The sequence below is a fragment of the Nomascus leucogenys genome, chromosome 4 (assembly GCF_006542625.1).
Source record: "Nomascus leucogenys isolate Asia chromosome 4, Asia_NLE_v1, whole genome shotgun sequence".
Classification (NCBI taxonomy): domain Eukaryota; kingdom Metazoa; phylum Chordata; class Mammalia; order Primates; family Hylobatidae; genus Nomascus; species Nomascus leucogenys.
In genome coordinates this window covers 91,176,266-91,200,863 of record NC_044384.1, presented here as the reverse complement: position 1 = coordinate 91,200,863, position 24,598 = coordinate 91,176,266, and the positions used below count along the sequence as shown (strand labels likewise).

Sequence of the window (24,598 nt, the reverse complement as noted above, 5' to 3'; positions counted from 1 at the left end):
GTAGTGAGCTCACAATACCGAGCTGTCTGTATTTATAAGCCCATTTCCCAATAAACCAATGAATGAGATCCTGAGAAGGTAGTGACTGTCCTTTCACTCAGTTGTGACTAAGAAGTGGCAGACATCTGGCTCATAACACAGACTCTTAACAATCTCCCTCTTAATGACACAATACAGAAATCCAAACCCAGCGCCCTTCCCTTGCTTAGAGCCAGCACATGCCCAAGTATTCTCCCATCCCGAGTATTCTCCCATCCTGAGTATTCTCCCATGATGTGGGTAAGTCAAACACACCAAGCAGGCACTCGATTTTAAACATTTATAATAGAACTGCAAACACAACCACTAACATGAAGCACATGAAGTGTATTTAAGGTACATAATTTGTATATATAAAACTGTGTACACAAGTATAGTATATAAATACTACATGCATATACAAACACATATCAATGGGTGCTAAAACCTCTGTGCGAAAGTTTGCTGAAGAAGAAGAGGATATCTACACGTGCCTGACAGATTGCTTCCAAGGTGAAAGGACCTTGGTAACAGAGAAGTCTGGCAGGCACTGTCTTAATCATCAATCTCAGTGTCCCCGGGCAGGTGCCGAGCCAACACCCTGTGCCTCCAGAAGCAACAACCACTGCATCATGTCACCTGTGTGCCCTTCTTGCCAAAATGTTTACCCTGAATCTCATCAGGAAGAAACGACTGGGCAAATCCAGACTGTGAGCATTCTATAAGACAACAGTGGCCCAAAGCGCTGATGTGTTGATGTATTAATAAAAGATGCAAAAGGTAGGGAGATGACTCTAGAACAAAACAAAGCGCATGCTCCTTGAGTAGGTGCTAGATTCAGGCGTGGGGTAAAAATTGCTGAGAAAACCAGGGAAATAGAAGCATGACTGTCTATTAGAGAATGGTATTGCTCCAATGTTAAGTTTCTTGGTAATGACATTGTAGAATTGTTTTAGGAAAATAGATATCCACCACTTGCTTTCAAACAGTTTGGAGGGAGTGGGGAGTACAGATATATAGATTTTTTTTTAAATGGTGGAAAAATATCACATCTGCGAATTTATGAACAAAATGACATTCCCAGGATTTGCTTTCCAAAGGAAGGAAAGTAAAGGGTATAGACTTAAAAAAAAAAAATGGCCAGGAGCAGTGGTCTGTGCCTGTAGCCCCAACTACCTGGGAGGCTGAGGCAGGAAAACTGCTTGAGCCCAGGAGTTCAAGACCAGCCTGGGTAACACAGCAAGGCTCCATCTCAAAAGTAAGAAAAAAGACTGGTCATTTGTTAATCAATACTAAAGCTCAGTGATGGTAGGTACAAGAAGGTAGACTGTACTATTACTCTCTTTACTACTGTAGAGTCTGAATTCCTATAATAGATAAATCTTTTATTAATGAGATACTGATTTTTCATTTTAATTACTCTAGCTTTCATAAAACCACTGCAGTACAGGAATCCTTTACTTGCATTAATAAATGTTTCCAGAGAGAGGAACATTCCCCATACTGGATGCAAACTCTCCGTGTGCAGTGAACTGACCTGTGTTACTTGCATTTTTAGCAGCTTCCACGGAATCTGAAGGCACCCCATCTGAAAAACTAAAACAACAGTATGTTTAAAAAGTATTATTGTAAAGAAAGTTCCAAAGACATAGCACAAATGGACATGTTTCTTATTCAATATATTAAGAGGTATCTCTACAGTGACATCAGATTTGGGCAGAAGACAACTACCCACGTGCATGTTATCTCAGAGGCTGTCCTCTCTGCTATAAAAATATTCTACTACATAATATCCCCTCTCCTCTCCCAAACATAAAGCCCTACAAAGTTCTTATTTCCAACCTTAGCCAAAGCTTCTTAGCTCTCATTTCTACAGCTTCTTTCCTCAAAAAATCTGCTCCCAGCCCTCACAGCAAATCCATCAACCAACGAACATGTTACTGTTTGGTCAGCTGCTCGTGTGATCAGAGCAAGACAGTCTTACCAAGTTAAGACAGTGCCCAAGTGGCTTTGTAAAATTAGCCACAACAAGTGTAAAATGAGCCATGAAACACTTTTTAAAGATGCCTGGACACACCTCCCTCACAAAAAATAAACATCAAATAATATACACAACTAAAAGTAACCCTCAATCCACAAAACAAAATCTTCCACTTGATCACTGACAACTACAGACCATTAGGAGAGTCTCAAAATTACCTGAATTCACCCCAGGGGTGTTAAAGCATGGAGAGCAAAACGATTGCTTTCCATAAAAGATCTGTAAGTATCAATGTCTGAGGCACTGTTCATGTCTGAAGTAATTTCTTTACGTGCTCAAATACATACACAAGAAATGAGCCATCAGCTAGACTCTGAAATGCATTTAACTTTGATTCTTATATTTATTGAAATATGGCTTGGCTGTTGCTCACCAATTGAATTTTAAACTCCAATAAACAAAGTCCACTTTGGCTTACCTGTGATCTGCCATCTGAATGTTTTTATCCCCTATAAATTAAAAAGAGTTGTAATAATTATATTCATAAACAAAAATATTTGTTCAATATACTTTCTAAACAATGGTTGTCTGTGGGATGGAGTCCACTAGAAGAGACAGGAGGGAACTTTCTAGAGTGATGAAAATGTTCTAGATCTTGACTGAGGTTACCTGAGTATATACATTTGTTAAAGCTCATTAAACTATACACTTCAGATCTGTGCATTTCATCACACACAAACTTTACTCATAAAAAAATTTCTCGGCCTGGCGCAGTGGTTCACGCCTGTAATCCAAGCACTTTGGGAGGCTGAGGTGGGTGGATCACTTGAGGTCAGGAGTTTGAGACTGGCCTGACCAACATGGTGAAACCCCATCTCTACTAAAAATACAAAATTAGCTGAATGTGGTGGCGCACGCCTGTAATCCCAGCTACTCGGGAGGCTGAGGCAGGAGAATCACTTGAACCCAGGAGGCAGAGGTTGCAGTGAGCTGAGATCGCGCCACTGCACTCCAGCCTGGGCAACAAGAGTGAAACTCCATCTTAAAAAAAAAAATTATCTTATTGGCACTAAAATAACCAGACTTCAGAACAACATCAATTCTAATTTGCCGGCCGGACGTGGTGGCTCACGCCTGTAATCCCAGCACTTTGGGAGGCCAAGGTGGGTGGATCATGAGGTCAGGAGTTCAAGACCAGCCTGGGCAAGATGGTGAAACCCCATCTCTACTGAAAGTACAAAAATTACAGCGCGCCTGTAATCCCAACTACTCAGGAGGCTGAGGCAGGAGAATTGCTTGAACCTGGGGGGCGGAGGTTGCAGTGAGCCGAGATCGTGCCACTGCACTCCAGCCTGGGTGACAGAGTGAGACTCCATCTCAAAAAAAAAAAAAAAACAAAAAAAACAAAACAAAAAAACAAAAAACAAAAAAAAATTCTAATTTGCCTTATTTTTTATAATACATTTGGCAATGCAAACATATATTAATGATAGCCCAATTATTTTAGAGTAAGTCAAAGCATTTACTGGTGTTTACACTTTCAAATTAACTTATGGGATTATTTTCTAATTGCATTTGTTTATTCCGTATCTTCCATTACTCCTACACTGAGGATGTATTGCTTGTGTAAAAACCTTGTGTAATATACTCAGTATTATTCCACTTTTAAAGATGATTATTTCTATATTGGTAGAATTAGATGACATCGTAACTGAATATTAAGGGTGTTCTAGGGCATTTACTTCTTAAATAGAAGAACTTGATATTAATAAAACTAAAAAAAATTTATCATTTTTTTTGAGACAGGATCTCAGTCACTAAGGCTGCAGTGTAGTGATGCAATCCTGGCTCACTGCAGCCTCAACTTACTGGGCTCAAGCAATCCTCCCATCTCAGCCTCCTGAGTAGCTGGGACAACAGGCCCAGGCCACCATGCCCAGCTAATTTTATTTTTTGTAGAGACAGGGGCTGGCTAAGTTGCCCAGGCTGGTCTCAAACTCCTGGCCTCAAGAGATCCTCCCACCTCAGCCTACCAAAGTGTTGGGATGACAGGTGTGAGTCAACATGCCTGGGCTATACAATTTCAAAATCTAATCTAAATGCATTTAAGGTAACAGCTAAATGCATAACTTAAAAAGGTCCTTAAATGTAAAATAATACAGGTGTGGTTATGAAGTTCCTTAAACTCAGATGTGGGAAATACACCCGAGGGCCTCACTAAAGGGTTGTTCCAGCTGAAAACTGGCCAATGTTCATTCTTCAGTACCTGAGCAAAGCCCAAACCACTGAATCACATAGCTTTAGGGTAAAACAAACCAACAAAAAAACCCCTCTATATTTAACAAAAACAGTTCTAATTATGATCTATGACTGTTCTGTATTTAACTAAACTACTTTTTTTAAAATTTTTATTGTTTAGAAATAAAACGCGCTATTTTTAAGATTCAAAATACAACAAATATTACACATTGTCTTTTTCAAAAAACTAAATTATGTTTTAATGAAGAAGATGAAAACCAAAAAGAAAAAAAAATGCAGTGGGCACAGTGGTTTATGCCTATAATCTCAGCAATTTGGGAGGCCAAGGTGGGCAGATTACCTGAAGCTCAGGAGTTTCAAACCAGCCTGGGCAACATGGGGAGACCTCGTCTCTACAAAAACAAACAAACAAAATTGGCCAGGCATGGTGGTGTGAACCTGTAGTCCCAGCTACTCATGAGGGTGAGGCAGGAGAATCGCTCGAGCACAGGAGGCAGAGATTGCAGTAAGCTGAAATAACACCACTGCACTCCCGCCTGGGAGACAGAGTAAGACTGTCTCAAAACAAAAAGAGAGAAAAAAAAAAGGAGGCTGGACACAGTGGTTGATACCTCTGGTCCCAGCTACTTGAGGCTGAGACAGAAGCAACACTTGAGCCCAGGAGTTGCAGGTCTGGCGGCTGCAGTGAGCTATGACCGCACCACTGAACTCCAGCCTGGACAACAGAGCAAGTACCCTGTCTCAGAAAAAAAAAAAGGCAACAAACCCTACAATGGCTGGCTATGCTCACCACCACGACCACAGCAGCAACCCAAACCCAGTCCTAGTCAGTGAAGATTTAAAAACCCTTTAACGGAAGCCAGGCGTGGTGGCTCCCACCTGTAATCCCAGCACTTTTGGAGGCCGAGGTGGGCGGATCACCTGAAGTCGGGAGTTCAAGACCAGCCTGACCAACATGGAGAAACCCGTCTCTACTAAAAATACAAAATTCGCCGGGCATGGTGGCACATGCCTGTAATCCCCGCTACTCAGGAGGCTGAGGCAGGAGAATCGCTTGAACACGGGAGGCAGAGGTTGCCATGAGCCAAGATCACACCACTGCACTCCAGCCTGGGCAACAAGAGCAAAACTCTGTCTCAAAAACAAACAAAACACCCTTCAATGGTCCCTGTCACCTTCTGCAGAATACACATTCCTACTGATTCAGGCCCTGTCTACCTCCCCACACTCATTCCCACTCACGCTCCTCCACCATGTTTGCTGCAATCACAGTATTCCTGAGGTTAGTTCCCTTCTCACATATTCTAAATGCAAGGTGAGAGACAGTCAGACTTCGTAACAATTGTTTAAGGACATCATTCTAAGAGCTAAAACACCATTTACCAGCTGTTAAAGAATGAGGTGTTTTTTTTTCTGTTATATATCTTTGATAATGTCTCTATGAACATCTTGGCTTATATGGCTTCCCACTCCCAGTTATCCTTAATTTATATGGCAATAGCAGGACCGCTACGGTAGCATTTCCGGGTAAAAGAGCATGAATGGATTGATACATGCTGCCAAAATAGTTACACAATAACATCAACTATAATTTGGCTACTTAATTGAAGCTCTCCATTGCCTAAGAAATGTATCTCATAGCACCTTCCTTACCCCACACATAACACACTAATTGCTGAAAGAAGCCTACTAACCTGGAAACATCTATCACTGTCAGTTTAATGGACAGATTCTTGTTGTCATCACCCAATCAGTAACACCTCGTAAAGACACATACTTCATTTCCAACACCTCCTATACTAGCAAGGGACCTACATGTCAGGCACTTCATACATTTTATACCAAGAGAAACTCCACTAGGGAGGGACTATCCTCAGTTTATACGAAAAGAAGCTGAGGCTTGAAAAGGTGAGGCGCCAAATTAAAAGTCACACGGCTAGTAAAACATGCATTTGTGTTTCAAACCTGACTCCTTCTAACCTTTCCCTAGTACCAACACCACTTCACTTCTGGCTGTTTCTACTTGCTCATTAAAGATTCTGTTGCTGCTAGGCCGGGCCCGGTGGCTCACGCCTGTAATCCCAGCACTTTGGGAGGCCGACGTGGGCAGATCACGACGTGAGGAGTTCAAGACCAGCCTGGTCAAAATGGTAAAACCCCGTCTCTACTAAAAATACAAAAATTAGCTGGGCATGGTGGCACTCGCCTGTAATCCCAGCTACTGGGGAGGCTGAAGTAGGAGAATCGCTTGAACCCAGGAGGTGGAGTTTGCAGTGAGCAGAGATTGCACGACTGCACTCCAGCCTGGGCGACACAGCAAGACTCTGTCTCAAAAAAAAAAACAAAAAAACCTATTGCTGCTATTGGAACAAGTGACAAGCAACAGCTCAGTCAGGGTTGAAATCCTACTGTTCAGCAGCATCTCCAAGAAATCCATTTTGTCTACAAATGGAGTGTGAAAATACTCCCTTTTGATCCTGTTCACCATGCAGCCCCAGAGCCCATAACAGTTCCTGGCATAATAAATATCTGTTGAAAGCATAAACCACCCGCGTTAGGACATGAGCCAAAGAGGTTCACCTTCCCATGGAATGGTACCTGTTCCAACTTAACAGAGTCCATTGATAAAATGATTCACTCAATTTTCATTTAAGTGAAGGCATGCGCTTTTTTAAAGAGACACATAGTCTCACTCGGTTACCCAGGCTAGAGTGCAGTGGCAGGATCATAGCTCACTGCAGTCTCAAACTCCTGGCCTCAAGTGATCCTCCCACCTTAGCCTCTCCAAGTGCTGGGATTATAGGAAAGAGGCACCATGCCCAGCCCGGCATGTGCTGTTTAATACAATTTTTGTTAACAAGATGACAACGCAGTTAAGTTAAACCCAACACAGTATTCTGGAAAAAAAAAATGTTAAATCAAGGATAGAAAAAAAAATAATGAATTTACACAATAAAAAAAAATAATTTTGACTAAAGAACCAACCAACCCAGAACTCAATGCCTAGAACAAGACAGACACACACTGAACAGCCTGGTTTCAAATCCTAGATCACCTGAAGCTCAGGAGTTTCAGAACAGCCTGGGCAACATGGGGAAACCTCAACAACAAAAAAACACACAATTAGCCAGGTGTGGTGGTATGAACCTGTAGTCCCAGCTACTCAGGAGGCTGAGGCAGGAGAATCGCTCGAGCACAGGAGGCAGAGATTGCAGTAAGCTGAAATAACACCACTGCACTCTCGCCTGGGAGACAGAGTGAGACTGTCTCAAAACAAAAAGAAAAAAAAAATGAGGCCGGACACAGTGGTCGATGCCTCTGGTCCCAGCTACTTGAGTGGATGAGACAGGAGCAACACTTGAGCCCAGGAGCTGGAGGCCTGGCGGCTGCAGTGAGCTATGACCGTGCCACTGAACCCTGGCCTGGACAACAGAGCAAGACCTTGCCTCAAAAAAAAAAAAAAAAAAAAAAAAAAGGGCACCAAACCCTACAATGGCTGGCTATGCTCACCACCACCACCACAGCAGCAACCCAAACCCAGCCCTAGTCAGTGAAGATTTAAAAACCCTTTAACAGAGGCCAGGGGTGGTGGCTCCCACCTGTAATCCCAGCACTTTGGGAGGCTGAGGCGAGCAGATTATCTGAGGTCGGGAGTTCGAGACCAGCCTGACAAACATGGAGAAACCTGTCTCTACTGAAAATACAGAATTAGCCAGGCATGGTGGCACATGCCTGTAATCTCAGCTACTCAGGAGGCTGAGGCAGGAGAATCTCTTGAACCCAGGAGGCGGAAGTTGCAGTGAGCCGAGATCTCGCCATTGCACTCCAGCCTGGGCAACAAGAGCAAAACTGTCTCAAAAAACAAACAAACAAACAAAAAACTAACAAACACACTTCAATGGTCCCCCGTCACCTTCTGCAGAATACACATTCCTACCAATTCAGGCCCTGTCTACTTCCCCATACTCATTCCCACTCATGCTCTTCTGCATAAACTTCCTCTGGACCTCAGTTTCATCATCCACAAACTAGAAGACAGTGGCTACCTGAGAAACTGTTAATGGAGACAAATTGCCTAGTACATAACAGCAGGCCAGGTTTCTTTTCACTTTTGTAACTGCCATGCATATAGAATACATCTATTCCTTGATATGAAACCAACAAATCAAGTTACTTTAAACACTGCACCCTTTATACAGGTTGAGTATCTCATCTGAAATGCTTGGGACCAGAAGTTTCAGATTTTAGAATATTTGTATAAACATGATCAGGTAGCTTGGGGATGGGACCCAAATCTAAACATGAAATTCATTCATGTTTCCTACACATTTTATTCACATAGACTTAAGTTAATTTTATACAATATTTTAAATAATTTTGTGCATGAAACAAAGTTTTAACTGTGATCCATCACATGAAGTCAGGTGTGAAATTTTCCACTTCTTTTTTTTTTTTTTTTTTGAGACAGAGTCTTGCTCTGTCGCCCAGGCTGGAGTGCAGTGGCACTATCTCGGCTCACTGCAAGCTCCGCCTCCCAGGTTCACGCCATTCTCCTGCCTCAGCCTCCCGAGTAGCTGGGACTACAGGCGCCCGCCACCACGCCCGGCTAATTTTTTGTATTTTTAGTAGAGACGGGGTTTCACCGTGGTCTCGATCTCCTGACCTCGTGATCCGCCCGCCTCGGCCTCCCAAAGTGCTGGGATTACAGGCGTGAGCCACTGCGCCCGGCCGAAATTTTCCACTTTTAACGTTAATGTCAACACTAACAAAGTTTCAGAATTTGGAGCATTTGGATTTTTGATTCTGGGATCAGGATTGCTCAACCTGTATAAGGAAAGACAATGTAGAGTGGTGGTATTATAAACAAGCTGGAGTTCGGCCGGGCGCGGTGGCTCACACTTGTAATCCCAGCACTTTGGGAGGCCGAGGCGGGCGGATCGTGAGGTAAGGAGATCGAGACCACGGTGAAACCCCGTCTGTACTAAAAATACAAAAAAAAAAAAAAATTAGCAGGGCGTGGTGGCGGGCGCCTGTAGTCCCAGCTACTCGGAGAGGCTGAGGCAGGAGAATGGCGTGAACCCGGGAGGCGGAGCTTGCAGTGAGCCGAGATTGTGCCACTGCACTCCAGCCTGGGCGACAGAGCGAGACTCCGTCTCAAAAAAAAAAATAAAATAAACAAGCTAGAGTTCAGTCAAATTTCAGCACAACAAATTATTTATTTTTGTTTATCAATCCCTATCAGCCTTAAAACAGAAAGTTATAAGGAACTATCAAATATACACGTTTGAGGAAAATAAATATCCGTTTGTTTTAAATGTTATGTTCAGTTTAATACTAGTCTTATAAAACCACAGCCCGAAGACTCATCCAGAAGGTTCTCTCACTTTTAAAAGGCAATCAAGGGATCTATACAACCTGGTGACTACAGTTAACAACAATGTATCAAATAATTGAAAAATTGCTGAGAGTAGATGTTAAGTGTTCTTGTCAGAATCAGTATACACCTAATGTGAATTAACTTGACTTAGCCATTACACAACGTATAGTACTTCAAAACATCGCATTATACATCATAAATATAATTTTGTGTTAATAACTAAAAATAAATAAAAGACAATCAAGTTAAATTATGAAAGGGATACCAGGCAAAAGAATGTTCTAAGTTTTCTAAAGTTCAGGTTCCCTCCCAAGGTCAAAAACTTTAACTGCGTCTACAATTCTAAATCTGAACTGGCAAGCAAATTTTCACCCAGTTAATTGGGTCAAGGAAAAAAAAATAAAAGAATTCCCATGATGACACAAATGTTCTTTTATTTATATTAGACAGTGTAACAATCCTATTTATGGATTAACTTCCTTATACCCCAAACAACTGTTTTCATATGAAATTTTAAAAGATTTTTGTAACAAAATATAACCTTAAATTCCTAATTTTGAACTGAAAACATCTACTCTATAGCAAGAGTAACTATAAAATTGGGCCATGGCCAGGCACAGTGGCTCATGCCTGTAATCCCAGCACTTTGGGAGACCAAGGCGGGCAGATCACATGAGGTCGGGAGTTGGAGGCCAGCCTGGCCAACACGGTGAAACTCCATCTCCATTAAAAATACAAAAATCAGCTGGGCATGGTGGCACACGCCTGTGGTCCCAGCTACTCAGGAGGCTGAGGCAGGAGAATTGCTTGAACCTGGGGGGCGGAGGTTGTAGTGAGCCAAGATTGCCCCACTAGACTCCAGCCTGGGTGACAGAGCCAGACCCTGTCTCAAAAAAAAGAAAGAAAAAAAATTAGGCCATGTTTGAGAGACAAAGCTAGAGAGTGTGGTCGTACTCCCCAAAACTTTTATATATTTACTCTGTCTTAATAAACTCAAAGGTCCTCAATGTCTTTATGGGAGATAACTGAAGGATTAAAATTAATTCAAATGTAATTAATGTTTTTACAAGACTCCTTATAATTTCCTTACATCCTATAAATCCTAACAAAATTAGGGATGGTAATAATTTTTTTTTTTTTTTTTTTTTTTTTGAGATAGTTACGCACTTGTTGCCCAGGCTGGAGTGCAGTGGCGCGATCTTGGCTCACTGCAACCTCCACCTCCCGGTTTCTCCTGCCTCAGCCTCCCAAGTAGCTGGAATTACATGTGCCCACCACCATGCCCAGCTAATTTTTTTTTTTTTTTTTTTTGTATTTTTAGTAGAGACAGGGTTTCACCACGTTGGCCAGGCTTGGTCTCGAACTCCCGACCTCAGGTGATCCACTTGCCTCAGCCTCCCAAAGTGCTGGGATTACAGGTATGAGCCACCGCACCCGGCCTCTAAGATAAATTTCTAAAGCACAATTGCTTGGCCCACATTCAGTCTGAGGAATGGCAATCCAACATTCTCAATCCAAGAGGGAGTCTGACCAGCCATTGGGCACAGGTTCAAATCCTCCGGGGCTACTGGATGTTTTAGATTAGGACATCAGAAGGGACAAAGAAATGATCTGCTCTCAGAAGGAATCAAGATACCCCTGTAGGACACCCCAACATCCCCACCCACAAAACCTGGCAATTATACAAAGCCCTGAGACAGTCCAGATTTCATTTCTATTGCCCAGGCCAGTAGACTCCTGATCCAGTCTATCATTACCACTCTCCAGGAGCAGAAGTTAATCATGTTGTTAAACTTTCCATGATAATGTTTTGTGCTTTTTTGTTATTGTTGTTGTTGTTTTTTGAGGTGGGGTCTCACTCTGTTGCCCAGGCTGGAGAGGGTCTCAAACTCCTGACCCTCAGGTGATCTGCCCACCTCAGCTTCCCAAAGTGCTGTGATTACAGGCATGAGCCACCATGCCAGGGCCATGATAATGTTTAAAAGCAATGAATAGGCTGGACATGGTGGCTCACGCCTGTAATCCCAGCACTTTGAGAGGCCCAGGTGGGCAAACCACCTGAGGTCAGGAGTTTGAGACCAGCCTGACCAATATGGTGAAACCTGTCTCTGCTAAAAAGACACAAAAATTACCCAGGTGTGGTGGTGAGCACCTGTAATCCCAGCTACTTGGGAGGCTGAGACAGGAGAATTGCTTGAACCTGGGAGGTAGAGGCTGCAGTGAGCCGAGATCGTGCCACTGCACTCCAGCCTGGGTATCAGAGCGAGACTCCATCTCAAAAAAAAAAAAAAGCAATGAATAATACATGTTTGCCCACTGAAGAACAAGTTCCACGAGGGCAGGGACCCTGTCTGCTTGCTCAATACAGAAGTCCCAGACCCAGCAACAGACTTGGGATGAGACTGGTTGCCAAGAAATCTTTGCTTAACTCACTGCTACCAAATGACAGCTTGTCTCTGTGTTACCAGTACGCAGCACGCATGGTGTCTGGGACCGCACGCACACATCTCAAGCAGTTTCTGAAGACACAGAGGAGAGACACTGCCTTAGTCATTCATGTTTGGTTACAAGATCTACTGAAATACCTGTCTCCAAACAGCAGCAGACTACCTCTTCAGAGACTTGTGGGGTGCCAAGCCCTGCGGTTTCAAGAAGAAAGTAAAAAATGATTTCCTTTCCTTAACCAAAACACTACATTTTACTTGTGGTGCAGCAGTCTTCACTGCTGCACTCCCATCTCCTCCACCCTTCTTTTCTGGGCAGTTCATTAGTATACGACTCAATAAGGCTAACTTCTTAATCCAGTACATATTAAAAGATCTTGTCATCTTGTCAGTAAGGCACTTCCCTCTCTACCTATTTCAAATTGCAACCACCAAAGTCCCTACTCCTCTCCACTGTTTCTCAAAAGCACCTGCCACCATTTAACTTGTTCGTCTGTCTCCCATAGCAGAAACAAGGGCAAAGACTTCTGTTTTATTCAGCGGGAGGCCCCAGTACCTAGAACTGTGCCCAGCACACAGAAGATCCTCATGAATAAGTAAACAGATGCAAATCACTGAAAGCTACTTTTCAGTAACTGAGTAAACAAGTACTATTTTAATTATTATACTTAAAACCTCTGCACATAAAAGTGTACAGTCATTCTTTCTACCACAAATTAAACAAATCATCTCATCTGGTTTTTGAACAGGCTTTTCCGGATAATGCACAGTTTATTTTTAAAAGTCCCAAGGACATGAAATGAACATACATTTCGTTTTTAACAGTTAACAGGGGATACTCCTAAGAAATTTAAGGCTACACAGCAAGTGGTCAAAATCAAAAAGTAAAGTTCACAAAGTGATCTTTCGTTGTTTTCATACTACAAAAACACAATGCCTCTGTTACTAAATGCAAAATGTAAAGCTCTGGCAAACAAAGTAAAGCAACCCTGTTCTCTCTTAAGACGGCAGGGTGGAAAACCAATGACTGCCAGATGAGAACAAATTTATATCACCACAAACTATTTCTTAAAAATTTCATAGCAGCCAAATATAAAATTATTTACTATCTACCTATTGATAAGGGTTTTCCATTACTATATGCTCAAAGACAAACCTTACAACTATAGTTTCAGGAGGCATAAATTTGCTTACCTCAAGAGGTCCCACAAAAATTCAGCTGAGGCCGGGTAACAGCAGTTTCCTGCAGAGATCAGCTACTTCCTATCACCATAGTGGTCGAAGAATCAAACCAAGTAATATCAGCTTTTTACTCTGGATGCCTAAAACACATTTCCCTTTAAGCAAAAAAGCAAGCATTCCTTAGCTAGCAATCTCAGGCCAAACTCCCAACAAGCTCATCTCTGCTGTCTTATTCAAATATAAACCATCATGGTTTCAAGCAGTAACAGCACTGGCCTATTTCATACACAGCTGACGCCTCTTAGGCCCTCAGGAATTTAAATCACCTTCTTGCCCACAAAGTGTTTTTCTTCCAAAACAAACTGAAAAATATAGGCTCTTTGGCAACATTTTTGGAAGTACAACATAAACTTATCACAATAATTTTTAAACTGCAGACAACTAAAGGGAAGGAAGAAAAGCACTACTATATATACATATATATATTTGAGGTCACCTCCTCCTGATGCTAGAGACTATCAACTGCTCAAAAGAAGGAAAACAAAATAAAGATTTCAGTCCCCACACTTAGCTGCGAATAGCTAACAAAGGGAATTAACATGCGGTCAGTAACAAGAGCCTACTAAAAACTCTGACAGGTTAACGGAAAAGTTTTCATTTCAGTTTCAAGTTCAAATTTATACTGTAAAGTGGTAATGAACACATCCCAACCGCAGGTACTTAACCTCCATACAAATAAGAACTACCTCTCATATGGGCAAAAAGATCAAAATTCTACAGAAGAATCTGATGGCTAAACGGCTCATTTGCAAAACACAATGCCCTGTACATTTTGAGGACATCCTAAAATACGTGTAAACGTTTCAGAATTCAGTTTACCAAGGTTATCAAACTTAAAAATGATTAAAATTTATTTGCTACTGCAAAGAATTCAATCAATTTCTCCAATGACTACTCCATATCCATTTTGAAAAACAGTACCGGATTTAAAGCTTACACAACAAAATTCACAAAAGTGTTAAGATACTAACATATAGACACAAATAACTGCAGACATTCAGAAGCAGTAACACTGCTCAACCAGGAAAAAAAAAAGACTGCAATTGGATATGTAATAACAGCTATTTAAGAAAGCAGTAACGTGTTAAAATGGTTCATAAAAATCACATCATAAGGCCCTGAAATTCTAGTAAAAATATCTCTAAGTAAACTTGTGAACTACTACTAAATAACTAATTTTCTCTCTCTCTGTAGTCACTTATTTTATCTTTGGAATACTTCACCATTCTATCACCACGTTCCTTTCTCTGAACTTTATTTTACATTTGCATATTATTTATTCCATTAGCAATTGCTCATCCCAGTCTGAATCTCAAAATTCTACTATAGGAGGCATTTGGCATTCTGTGGAATAAGATAATTTTGAGATGGAAACGATCAACCAGCTCAAAACCGCGTAAGCTAGAGTTCAGTTAAGCTCAATACAATGATGAAAACAATTTCTCATTAAAACTTCTTTCATTCCCTCTACAGAAGCAGTAACCCTGGGTACAGTTAAAACTGCCTGGGTCTTTGTCACCTCGGACAAGTCATTATACCTAACCCCCCAGGGCCTCAGCTTCCAGAGTAGTTAAATGGAAAAACAATAGCAGCTATCTCACAGGTTATTAGATTATGAAATGAGTTAACACACGCAAACAGGCTGAAGGAGTCCCTGGTGCGCAGTGCAGGTATTAGTCATTTAGAGGTATAGTTACTATTACAGGAAGGCGGTAACTTACAAAGACTTACCTTTAAGGTCCAACAACCTAATCTACATATTTGTATATTTTTAAGGTAAGAGAATTTTTAAAAGTCTATTTTTATACCGTATACCTAATGCAGGAGGATAAGGCATGGATTACTACAGAAAAAATAATACAGACTGGGGGATGCGAACCAAAGCACAGACGAATGTGCCCCGACGATTCCTCCGAGAACATAATGAAATGGCGGACCTTCCTGTCAGAGGAGCGCACAGTCACCCAGGCAGGTGATGTGACACACACGTTAGGGTCTAAAGGTCCCAAGGCTGGAGTCCCCTTTACTGGACCCTAAACATGTCTGCCTCCTGCCCCGCAATCAGACTTAGAGAACTGGACGGTGGAAAGTCTTATCATGACCAGGCCATCCTTCGCTGGGGTGAACGGAAAGCATTCAGAAGGGGAAAATGGAAAAAAACAAAGACTCTGGTCAGGTCAAAAAAATACAAATGTGACCTCTTCCACCATCTCTGACCTGAAAGAAAAGCATGGCACTTTCTCATCCATAACATGTACAATTTTTTTTTTGGAGATTTTGCTTTTCCCTTGTGAAAGACGGTTTTAAATAGTAAACAGACTTGCTGCCCACCTTGGCTGGGAAACCAAGTCCCGTGAGTAACTAGTCTAAGGCCAGTCCTCGGGGAGCGCACGCCGCCCATCTCGCTCGCACCGCACAGCTCCCAACAGCTAAGAAGCAACGCCAAGGACTTTCTTCCCCGTCAGACATGCCCTCGGTCACACCAAATTGACATCAAAACCCCAGTTAGCCCAGCCTGACCCCACAGAGGCTCACGATGACAATCGCCCTACGGAAAAACTCAAATTCCTAAACATCTAATAAAGAGGTCCTGGATGTCTCCACCTTAAAAATGGGAAGCCTGAACGCCCCGGCGCGCTCGGCCGTGTAACCGCCACAGCCCCCGCACGCGGGGCGGGCCGGGCTAGCGGGAGATTTGAGCGGCCGCCGCCTCTCGCCGTCTTCGCCTCCTCCGCGGGGCCGCCGCCCAGGAGGCCGCCCGTGGCGCAAAACAAAGCGCCTTGACCTTCAGTGAGGCGGGCAGCCGGGCGAGGCGCGCCGGGAGTTGGGAGGGGCCGCTCACCAGCGCCCCAGGCCCGGGCTCCAGGCCCCAAGCCCCAGGCCCCGCCGCGGCCGCCGCTGCCTGCCCTGACGAGAACGCGGCCCCGCCCCTGCCCCACCGCTCCGCGGCTTCCAGAGATGGCCGCCCGCCGCGCCCGCGCCAGACCCGCGGCCCCTCCCGCCCGTCCGGGCCCGGCCGCCCTCCCCAGCATGCCGTTACCGGCCCAGCACCCGTGTCTCCGCACCTCACGCCTCCTGCGGCAGTGGCGGCGACCGTAGCTTCGCTCACTTTGGGGCTGCGCCGCCGTGGCCTCCAACAACTCCGGCTCCCATTGGCCGAGGCTCCTAGCTCCTCTCTCCGCGAGCAAGACGGGCTGCGATTGGGCGAGCGCAGCGCAAGTCAACTGCGCTTCGCGCCGCAGACAGCAACCAATCAGAAGCCTCCGAAGAAACGCCGCGCCGTATGCAAATATTCCTCCGCGCGGCGCGCGCCCTGGGTTCCTCCGCCTCTTTAAACGGGGCGGGGCGAGGTGGAGACCGCGTGTGTGGTTCCAGGCGGGCCCGGGTCCGCGCTCCCGGGACCCTCCCCGGGTGGCACTACATCCTCGCGGGACACTGGGCACCACCTCTCTCCGTGGGTCCCGGCCGTCTTTATCTCCTGCGCCCTCCCATTTCCCTAGTTCAATCCCGTCCGCGGCGGGTCGGTGCTTCCAGCACTCCGTGCGCCCGCTGATGTGAGAACCCCACCTCCCGTGTCGTCCCCTCGCGCTACTCCTTGAGAACATCGCGGGGGGCCCCTCCGCCTGGGAGCCGTTTTCAGCCAGCCTCGTTAGTGGTTGGGACCTAAGTCTAACCCTTGCTCATCCCCCAGGTCCCGGGTTGGAGAACACTTCCTCTGCGAAGAGGTCGGAGCTGGGTCACCTCCGCGGACACGACGGGACTAGCCACTTCCTGCGTCTTCCCCCACGCCCTGAGCCCCGTAGTGTCCCAGCAGCCTAGTTCTGGCCTGCGGGAGACCCTGTCGGACAAGGAGGAAAAGCAGTGCGCACTGGGCCCTCAGATCAGGCCCCTGAAGCAGAGCAGGGCAGAGGGCTGGGAAGGAGCTGGCCCGTTTCGCCCGCCCTGTTCTCCCTCTCATGGTGCCCTCTGGGCTGGGGTGAAGGTACCAGCCCCAGCCTGTCCACATCACATTTTGTAGAAAGGCATCCGATTTGATTGGAAAATAACCCCTACGCTGGGACTTTTGAGGCTGGTTTATTTCCATCTTCAACCATGCCATTGGGGGTCTTCAAGCCTAATGTGCATTTTTTTCGGAAACGTTCTCTTTTTTGGGGTGAGGTTACTTTTGAAACCATTGCTAATTATTATTGTTATTAGCAAGTTATTCCTGTAATGGGGAAAATTTGAAACCATCTAAAGGTTCCTGGTTGAGGGATTAAGAACATAGCGTCGGTTATAAACCTCAGAGGTAAGCTGGGAGGCTGAGGCAGGAGGATCCCTTGAGCCCAGAAATTCAAGTCCAGCCTGGGCAACATAGTGAAACCTAATCTCTAAAAAGAGATTAATGCGGAGCGCCGTGGCTCAGTCCTGTAAACCCTGCACTCTGGGAGGCAGAGGCAACAAGTCCAGCCTGGGCAACATAGAGCACCCTTCCCCTGCTCCAAAAACAACAACAACAACAAATTACTCAGGTGTGGTGGCTCAGGCCTGTAATACCAGCTACTTGGGAGGCTGAGGTGGGAGAATTACCTGAGCCCCTGAGGTCAAGGCTGCAGTGAGCAGAGATTGGGCCACTGCACTCTAGCCTGGGTAACCAGAGGGGGACATTGTCTCAAAAAGACAAAAAAGAGGCCGGGAGCGGTGGCTCACGCCTGTAATCCCAGAACTTTGGGAGGCCGAGGTGGGCAGATCTCGAGGTCAGGAGATCGAGACCATCCTGGCTAACACGATGAAACCCCGTCTCCACTAAAAATACAAAAAAATTAGCCGTGCGTTGTGGCGGGCGCCCGTAGTCCCAGCTACTGCGGAGGCTGAGGCAGGAGAATGGAGTGAACCCGGGAGGCGGAGCTTGCAGTGTGAGCCGAGATCGCACCACTGCACTCCAGCCTGGGCGACAGAGCGAGACTCCATCTCAAAACAAACAAACAAAACCAAACAAAAAATCTAATTAAAACAAAAAACATAAAAACCCCTCAGAGGTGACCGGTGCATGGTTGAGGCCTGACCCACACAGCGTGCTCAGTCCTGTCTGGCCATCTGTGTTTTAGGAGAGGGTGTGTGTGCTCTCAATTCCTAATTGTCCCAAACTAAGCCAGTAGGAACTCCTGAAGCCTTATTTTAAAGTAATTATAGGTTCCCAGAAAACTGCAAAATTTGTTTCCTGATGGTCACACCTTGCCTGGCCAGAGTTCAAGATCAACACAGGAGACTGACATTGGTACAATGTGACTCTACGTTATCACACATGCAGATTTGTGTGATCACCATGGCAACGAGAACACAGAAGTGCTCTCCCCACCAACCCAACCTCTTGCTGTCCCTGTGCAGTCACTCCCCTCCACCTGCCCCCCACCATCTTTAACCCCAGCTACCACCATCTGTTCTCTATTCCTACAGCTTGGATTTTGAGAATGTTATCTACATGGAATCACACGGCATGCAACCTTTCAGGGGTGGCTTTTCCACCCAGCAGAATGCCCCTGACACATACCACCCAGCTGCTATGTGTCACTAGCTTGTCCAGTGTCCTGACCTGACTTCCTGGTGTTCAGAAGCTCCCCTTTTGGGGCACAAGAGTGTCTGGGCTCAGCTATTCCTGCTGCTGCAGACCTGGAACTGGCCATTTCTCCAGGGGGTGGGGGCATGGGGTTTAGAGGCCCAGATGGGGGCTGGGACTGCTCACTGCCACCAGGGCTGCCTTGCTTCTCCACCCTTCCCATCTACACAGCCAGGAAACAATCTACTTTTTAAAATCACAAGTTACTTCATATTGTTTTTTCTAATTCGTATTTAATAGTAAGGTGATTTTCCTTGACTTCTTTGATATTTTATCCTCTTACATTAAACATTAAAAACTTGATTGCTAGGCTGGGCGCAGTGGCTCACGCCTGTAATCCCAGCACTTTGGGAGGCTGAGGCAGGCGGATCATTTGAGGTCAGGAGTTCAAGACCAGCCTGGCCAATATGGTGAAACCCCATCTCTACTAAAAATACAAAAATTAGCTGGGCATGGTGGTGCGTGTCTGTGGTCCCAACTACTTGGGAGGCTGAGGCAGAAGAATAGCTTGAACCCGGGAGGTAGAGGTTGCAGTGAGCTAAGATTGCTTCACTGCACTCCAGCCTGGGTGTCAGTGATCTTATTTGTCTTGGCATATAGGGTTTGAAAATTACAATGCCAGTGTTACTACTAACAACAAAACTATTGAATTGTTTGACTTTTCTGCACTTTTTTTGACCTTAGAAGATACCCCATTAAAGATGTGTAGCAAAAAATGGCCAGTTCTCAGAAAGTTGAAGTTCTTTTCTTGAGGTTGCCAATTTATGTTTTTGTGCCAGATGGTACTTTCTGAAATAGCAGCAGTAGTATCTCCCACCCCTTCTGGAACCCAGTAATGCCCATCACAGGGTAGTGTCTATGCCTCCCCCTCCCCACGAATGTAGGTGGGCCTTGTGACGGCCTCCACTAGGGAGGATGGTGGAAGTCAGGACATGACCTCCGAGGTTAGATCCTAAAAGGCCATATAGTTCCTGTCTCTCTCTCTCTCAGGACTTGCACCTTTGGAGCTATAGGGTGCTGCAACAGAAATCAGCCACTCTGAAGCCGCCAAGCTGGAGAGACCACACAGAGATAAAAGGTGCCCAAGCAGCCCTAGTATGGGACCCAGGCACAGACTTAGAGATGACCCCATCTGCCTGCGACTGAAAACCAATCAGCTGAGCCCAGTCAATCCAGAGCCATGAGTTATTAACATGATCGTTGTTGTTTTCAGCCATGAAGTTTTGGGGTGATTTGTTAAGTGGCAACAGATAACTGGAACATGTTTGTTTTACTTTGTTTGAGGGACTTTTCTTTCTTGCTGGTTTAAATTTTTTTATATATAAAACACTGACAAGGTTCAAAGTCAGACCTATCAATACCCAGAGACTGTCCTCATTGATTTATAACCTTAGTGCTCCCTGCATAATTGGGTGGGTGCTCTCAAGCTGTGCCAAGCACCCTGCTGATGCACAGACATGCTGGTTCCAGCCTTTTGCTGTGTCACACACTACTGCAGTAAACAGCATGCATATGCGGAGGGCAAGGACAAAGAATTGGCGCACCACAACCCAACACTGCCACACTCCCCATGCTGGGGCTGCTGCCACCATCCACGTGCACTGGGTGGAGTGTCCCTCCCTGGCTGTCCACAGCACCAATGACTGTCTTTTGTCCCGATGGATATGGCCTGGCACCAGCTTCCGCAGGCATGAAGCAGGCTCTGGCTTCTGCTTACGCCCTCCTCAGCCAAGGATGGGTAAGCACCTTCGCGTCTGGGTGGTGATTCTTAGTTCAGGTGAACCAAGTGTGGAGGCAGGGTGGCAAGGACAACACTGGGCACTGGGGACAGAAGGCCCCTGCTGTGTTGAGACCACCCCCACATCTCACCCATTAGCCATGCAGATCCTGGACTTGCTGTCTCCAACGGCAGTTCTGGGCAGCTAGCCAGGGGCCTGCCTGCTGAGCCACTCGCTGTGCTGCTGCCCAGTATGGAATGGCTCTAGGAAAACCTGCAGTGTGTTTATTCATCAGAACCCGAGGGCAGACTGAGCGGCCTTTGTCTAGGGCTCAGCAGGCTCTGCCAGTCTGAGCCTGTCTTTTTCCTACTCAAATACCTCCAAATGTGCCCACACACCAGAGATTAGCCGATAGCCATCAGCATGGGGGAGAAATTCCTCGGCCAGCTGAAGCAGCTCAACTGACCCAAGCACCTAAGTTGTGACCTGCTGACCAAGCGGCCCTGGCTGGCCACCAGGCCTCCTGCCAAGTGCTGAACATGCAGAACAAGACAGAGAGGGTCTCACTGTTCAGAAAAATTTATTATCAATGTCTCAGAGCCAACGACGACATGAACCTACATGAACACAACTCTTAATTTAGGACCCAAGGGTGACTGTAAACATGATTGGAGCACTGGGGCGTTGTCACTGAGGCAGACAGGAGCCACTAGTCCACAATGGTTTAAAAAGTCAGTCCCGTGCCCCCTCACTGGAAGCTTCCATTCTGGGCCATCTGCAAATATTCCTTGTAGAGCTTCTCCTGAGCCTCGAAGAGCTTCTTCAGCTTCTTGGCTTGCCCTTTGCTGAGCTCTTTGCCCTCCGTGTCGTGTGTGGGCAGACCCTGAAAAGCCAGAGCACAGCGGTTATTGGTCTCCTCTGCACCTGGGTAACCCCAACTCCCCTTTCTTCGCCCTCCTGTCTCAAAATGTGCATCTCCCTGATGCAGCCATGTCCTCTTGCTTGGACATTCAGCCACCACCCTGCTGTGGAGCCAGCGCACTGATCTGGCAGTGCTGGCTCTAGCAGCTAAGAATGGGAGAGAGGCGACCAGAGTCTGGGGTGCTTCCTGCCTAAGGTGAGGGGCACTGTGCCCCTCAGAGCCTACCCATGGCTGAGTTCTGACATAGCTGGCCCAAAGGTACATAGCAAACACATCCAAATGCCAGCAGGGAGAGGCCTAGAGGTTTGGAGGCAGTGGCTGTGAATTGCTATGACGAAGGAAGAGCCTGGAGGTAGGAGGCCTATCTGTGCCATGGCACTTCAGCCAGCTTGTGAGGGCCTGGGGCCACAACTCCCAGGGCTGGGGACCAGAGCTCGTCACGCCAGTGGAGGGGGCCCTGGCACAGGCTTGCCTAGCTGCCTGGGCTGTGGAAGGAGCTCAGTAGTTGGGCCACGAGGCCCTGGACCTAAAGCAGGTGTCAGATTTGATTCCAAATTTTCTACAGACAGAAAATCTGCTTGTCCAAGGTTGAAAATTCCTGTTCTCCCAATTTAATGCAGTCTAATAAAGTTCTGAATGGAAGAGAAGGATGCTTACATGCTTACATTTTCATCAAACTTGGAGTATTTGTCGGTTTCTGACAGGAACATCTCACTGGGGGGAATCTTCATCTTGGCCAGCTTTGCTGCCTAGAACACGCAACACGGCACAGTCACTGCCAGCGAGCAGCACCTGGGGCTCCACACTGTGAACGACATCTGCTCATACCTCCAGCCCTCAACTTGCTTCCAAGCCCTCAGATTCAGAGTGCTATGAAAGACGGGAAGGGGAAAGCCAAGGTGGAGGGAACATACAAGGAATTTAAAATTAAACCAGATGTTATTTCTACAGGAATAGTGGAAAGCTTACTAGAAACCCTAATAGTAATAAGTCTATAAACGCTGTCTTGGAGCTTGTGACCACATGGCACAGCCTTCCCCTTGGCCAGGCCTTCCCTGCACCCCATGTGAGAAGGGCCTGGCAGTCCTTGGGTGGTGGAGGCAGAAAGCGGAGCTCCTTCTGCGAGGGTCTGCAGGGGCCTGGCTAAGGTCCACGGAGGCATAGAGAGCCACAGGGCATGGGGTCAGGGTGCACGCCTGCCCAGGAGTGCCCTCACTCCCAAACAAAGTGCATTACTTCTTGTTCCTGTTTCCTCCGGGCCGCCTCCTCTTTCTTCTTCCTCTTCTCCTCTTCAACCTGGAGGGGCAATACAGAGCCAGATGAGACAGGGCTGCCTCAGGCTGCTGGGTCTCTCGGAGTCAGAGGTTTAGCAAAACGAGCCCCTTTCCTAGGGCCTGGCATGGAGGGCTGAACTCTGACCAGGCCCTCCCCACTGTGGGGAGACAAGCCCATGTGCTGGGCAGCACACCGACCCTCTTCCATTCCCTTTGGGGATCCTCAGCGGCATCCCTGAGTGCCTGGCCCTGCCCTAGATGCAAAGGTATGCAGCAGGCAGACAAACGGAACCAATGCTAAAAGATCCAGGCACCACTAACATGAAGAAATGGACCAGCATGGTGAGCCTGGCCCAAGGAGAGAGGATCCATCAGGCAATGACCAGGACAGCACTGTGAGGGTTACCCTGAGTGGGTCTTCGGGTACCTGGGAAGGAGCAAGAGCCCCAGGGCAGGATGGGGATGGTGGGCGGAGGGCAGCCTTGGGGGCTAGGTGAGGAGACCAGAGCCCACTCCAACCAGCAGGCAGCATCCAAGCAGGGGTGAGGGCAGTCTGATGCTGCAGGGAGAGCTTATTAGTGGAGCCAGCAGGCTGGGTGCCGGTGAGGGAGGCCCTTGGCTGCTTTGGGAGGTTCTGGCCTGAGCCATTGCACGAACAGACATGCCCTCCACTGACGGAAAAGGAACAAGTTTGGGGAGTTGAAAATCACATTTTCACCTTTCCTTTGGACAGCCTAGGTCTCAGATGCTTCCCAGCCCAGTGGAGCTATCAGGTAGGCATGTCCTCCATGGCAGGAAGGAGGAACAAGTTTGGGGAGTTGAAAATCACATTTCCTTTGGACAGCCTAGGTTTCAGATGCTTCCTGGCCCAGTGGAGCTATCAGGTAGGCAGCTGGGCACAACTGTTTTTGGGCCACTGGGTACATGATAGATGGTGGAGAAGCTGCAGGACCAGATAAGGTCTCCTGGGGAGGTGCCGCACACAGAGCTGGGGAAAAGAAACCAGGAAGGCACAAAGGTCTCAGAGACTCAGGATGGGGCTGGGGCCAACAGGATGGAGCTCTTTCAAGGTAGATGGAGGGAGAGCAGGGCTGGCTGAGGGAAAGGGGCTGAGGTGGGGGAGGAGCTGGGCACTGAGCTTGGAGGAACCAGAGACACAGTGCTCAGGATTTCTGCTTTTTCCCTTTAAAAGTTAGTATGTGTTTATGTGCTGGTGGGAATGGTATAGGGAGAGGCAGGACCCCTCCCCCATGGTGCCTCGGGCCTGGGGATGCCTTCTTGCAGCAGCTTGGTGAGGTAAGAGTCCCTTGGCTGGGAAACAGGAGCTACTAGAAGTCACAAGCCACAGCCAAGGTGGCCAGTGGAAAGGCCAGCACAAAGAGTGCAAGGCCTGTGAGGCTCTGGCTGGGCCACCCCGGCGCTCCTCTTTTCTGCTTCCTGCTTCTGAGCACTCTGCCAGGGAGTGCAGCAAGCCAGGGTGTCTGCACAGCCAGCACTAGGCCACCTCACAGCACAGCACGGCAGGCGAGACCCAAGGCTAGGTGAGAGACTGTGATGGAATGGGGAGGGGCCCTGATGAGGCAGTCACACCAGCCAACCTCACAGGGCATGCCCAGCTCTTCCCAACCTGCCAACCAGAATGGACCTGCAGACCACTCACCACTGTCTAGATCTTTCCCCAGAGTTCCAGTTTGTTATTCCTCCAAAGCACTGCAAACTCCAGCCACCCACACTTAGGGGTATCTGGCATGAGCTCTCCCCTCGTGC

General features: G+C 46.7%; 2 protein-coding genes across 21 annotated transcripts in view; both read right to left on the bottom strand.

Moving 5' to 3' along the window:
- The window catches only part of NAP1L4 (nucleosome assembly protein 1 like 4), a 48,776-nt gene extending 32,199 nt beyond the window's left edge, over positions 1-16,577 (bottom strand). For 2 of the 11 annotated variants that reach the window (XM_030811458.1, XM_030811455.1), the window contains exons 1-3: positions 15,926-16,239; positions 2,478-2,508; positions 1,556-1,614 (exon numbers count right to left, since the gene is read on the bottom strand). In XM_030811458.1, coding sequence (XP_030667318.1) covers positions 1,556-1,614; positions 2,478-2,491 — 73 coding nt within the window. In that variant the 5' untranslated portion in view covers positions 2,492-2,508; positions 15,926-16,239. Of the gene's footprint in view, positions 1-1,555; positions 1,615-2,477; positions 2,509-4,598; positions 4,626-12,220; positions 12,275-13,273; positions 14,935-15,652; positions 15,887-15,925; positions 16,240-16,361 lie in introns of those variants that run through there. The other 9 variants (XM_030811456.1, XM_003278044.4, XM_004087862.3 and 6 more) reach the window with 9 other exon arrangements.
- Positions 16,578-21,198: 4,621 nt separating this feature from the next.
- The window catches only part of CARS1 (cysteinyl-tRNA synthetase 1), a 56,013-nt gene continuing 52,613 nt past the window's right edge, over positions 21,199-24,598 (bottom strand). For 5 of the 10 annotated variants that reach the window (XR_004029721.1, XM_030811450.1, XM_030811445.1 and 2 more), the window contains 3 exons: positions 22,794-22,853; positions 22,223-22,306; positions 21,199-21,518 (listed from right to left, as the gene is read on the bottom strand). Coding sequence is in view for 6 of the 10 variants with exons in the window: in XM_030811450.1 (XP_030667310.1) it covers positions 21,384-21,518; positions 22,223-22,306; positions 22,794-22,853 (279 nt within the window). In the remaining 4 variants the exon portion in view is untranslated. Of the gene's footprint in view, positions 21,519-22,214; positions 22,428-22,793; positions 22,854-24,598 lie in introns of all 10 variants that reach the window. The other 5 variants (XR_004029722.1, XM_030811451.1, XM_030811446.1 and 2 more) reach the window with 3 other exon arrangements.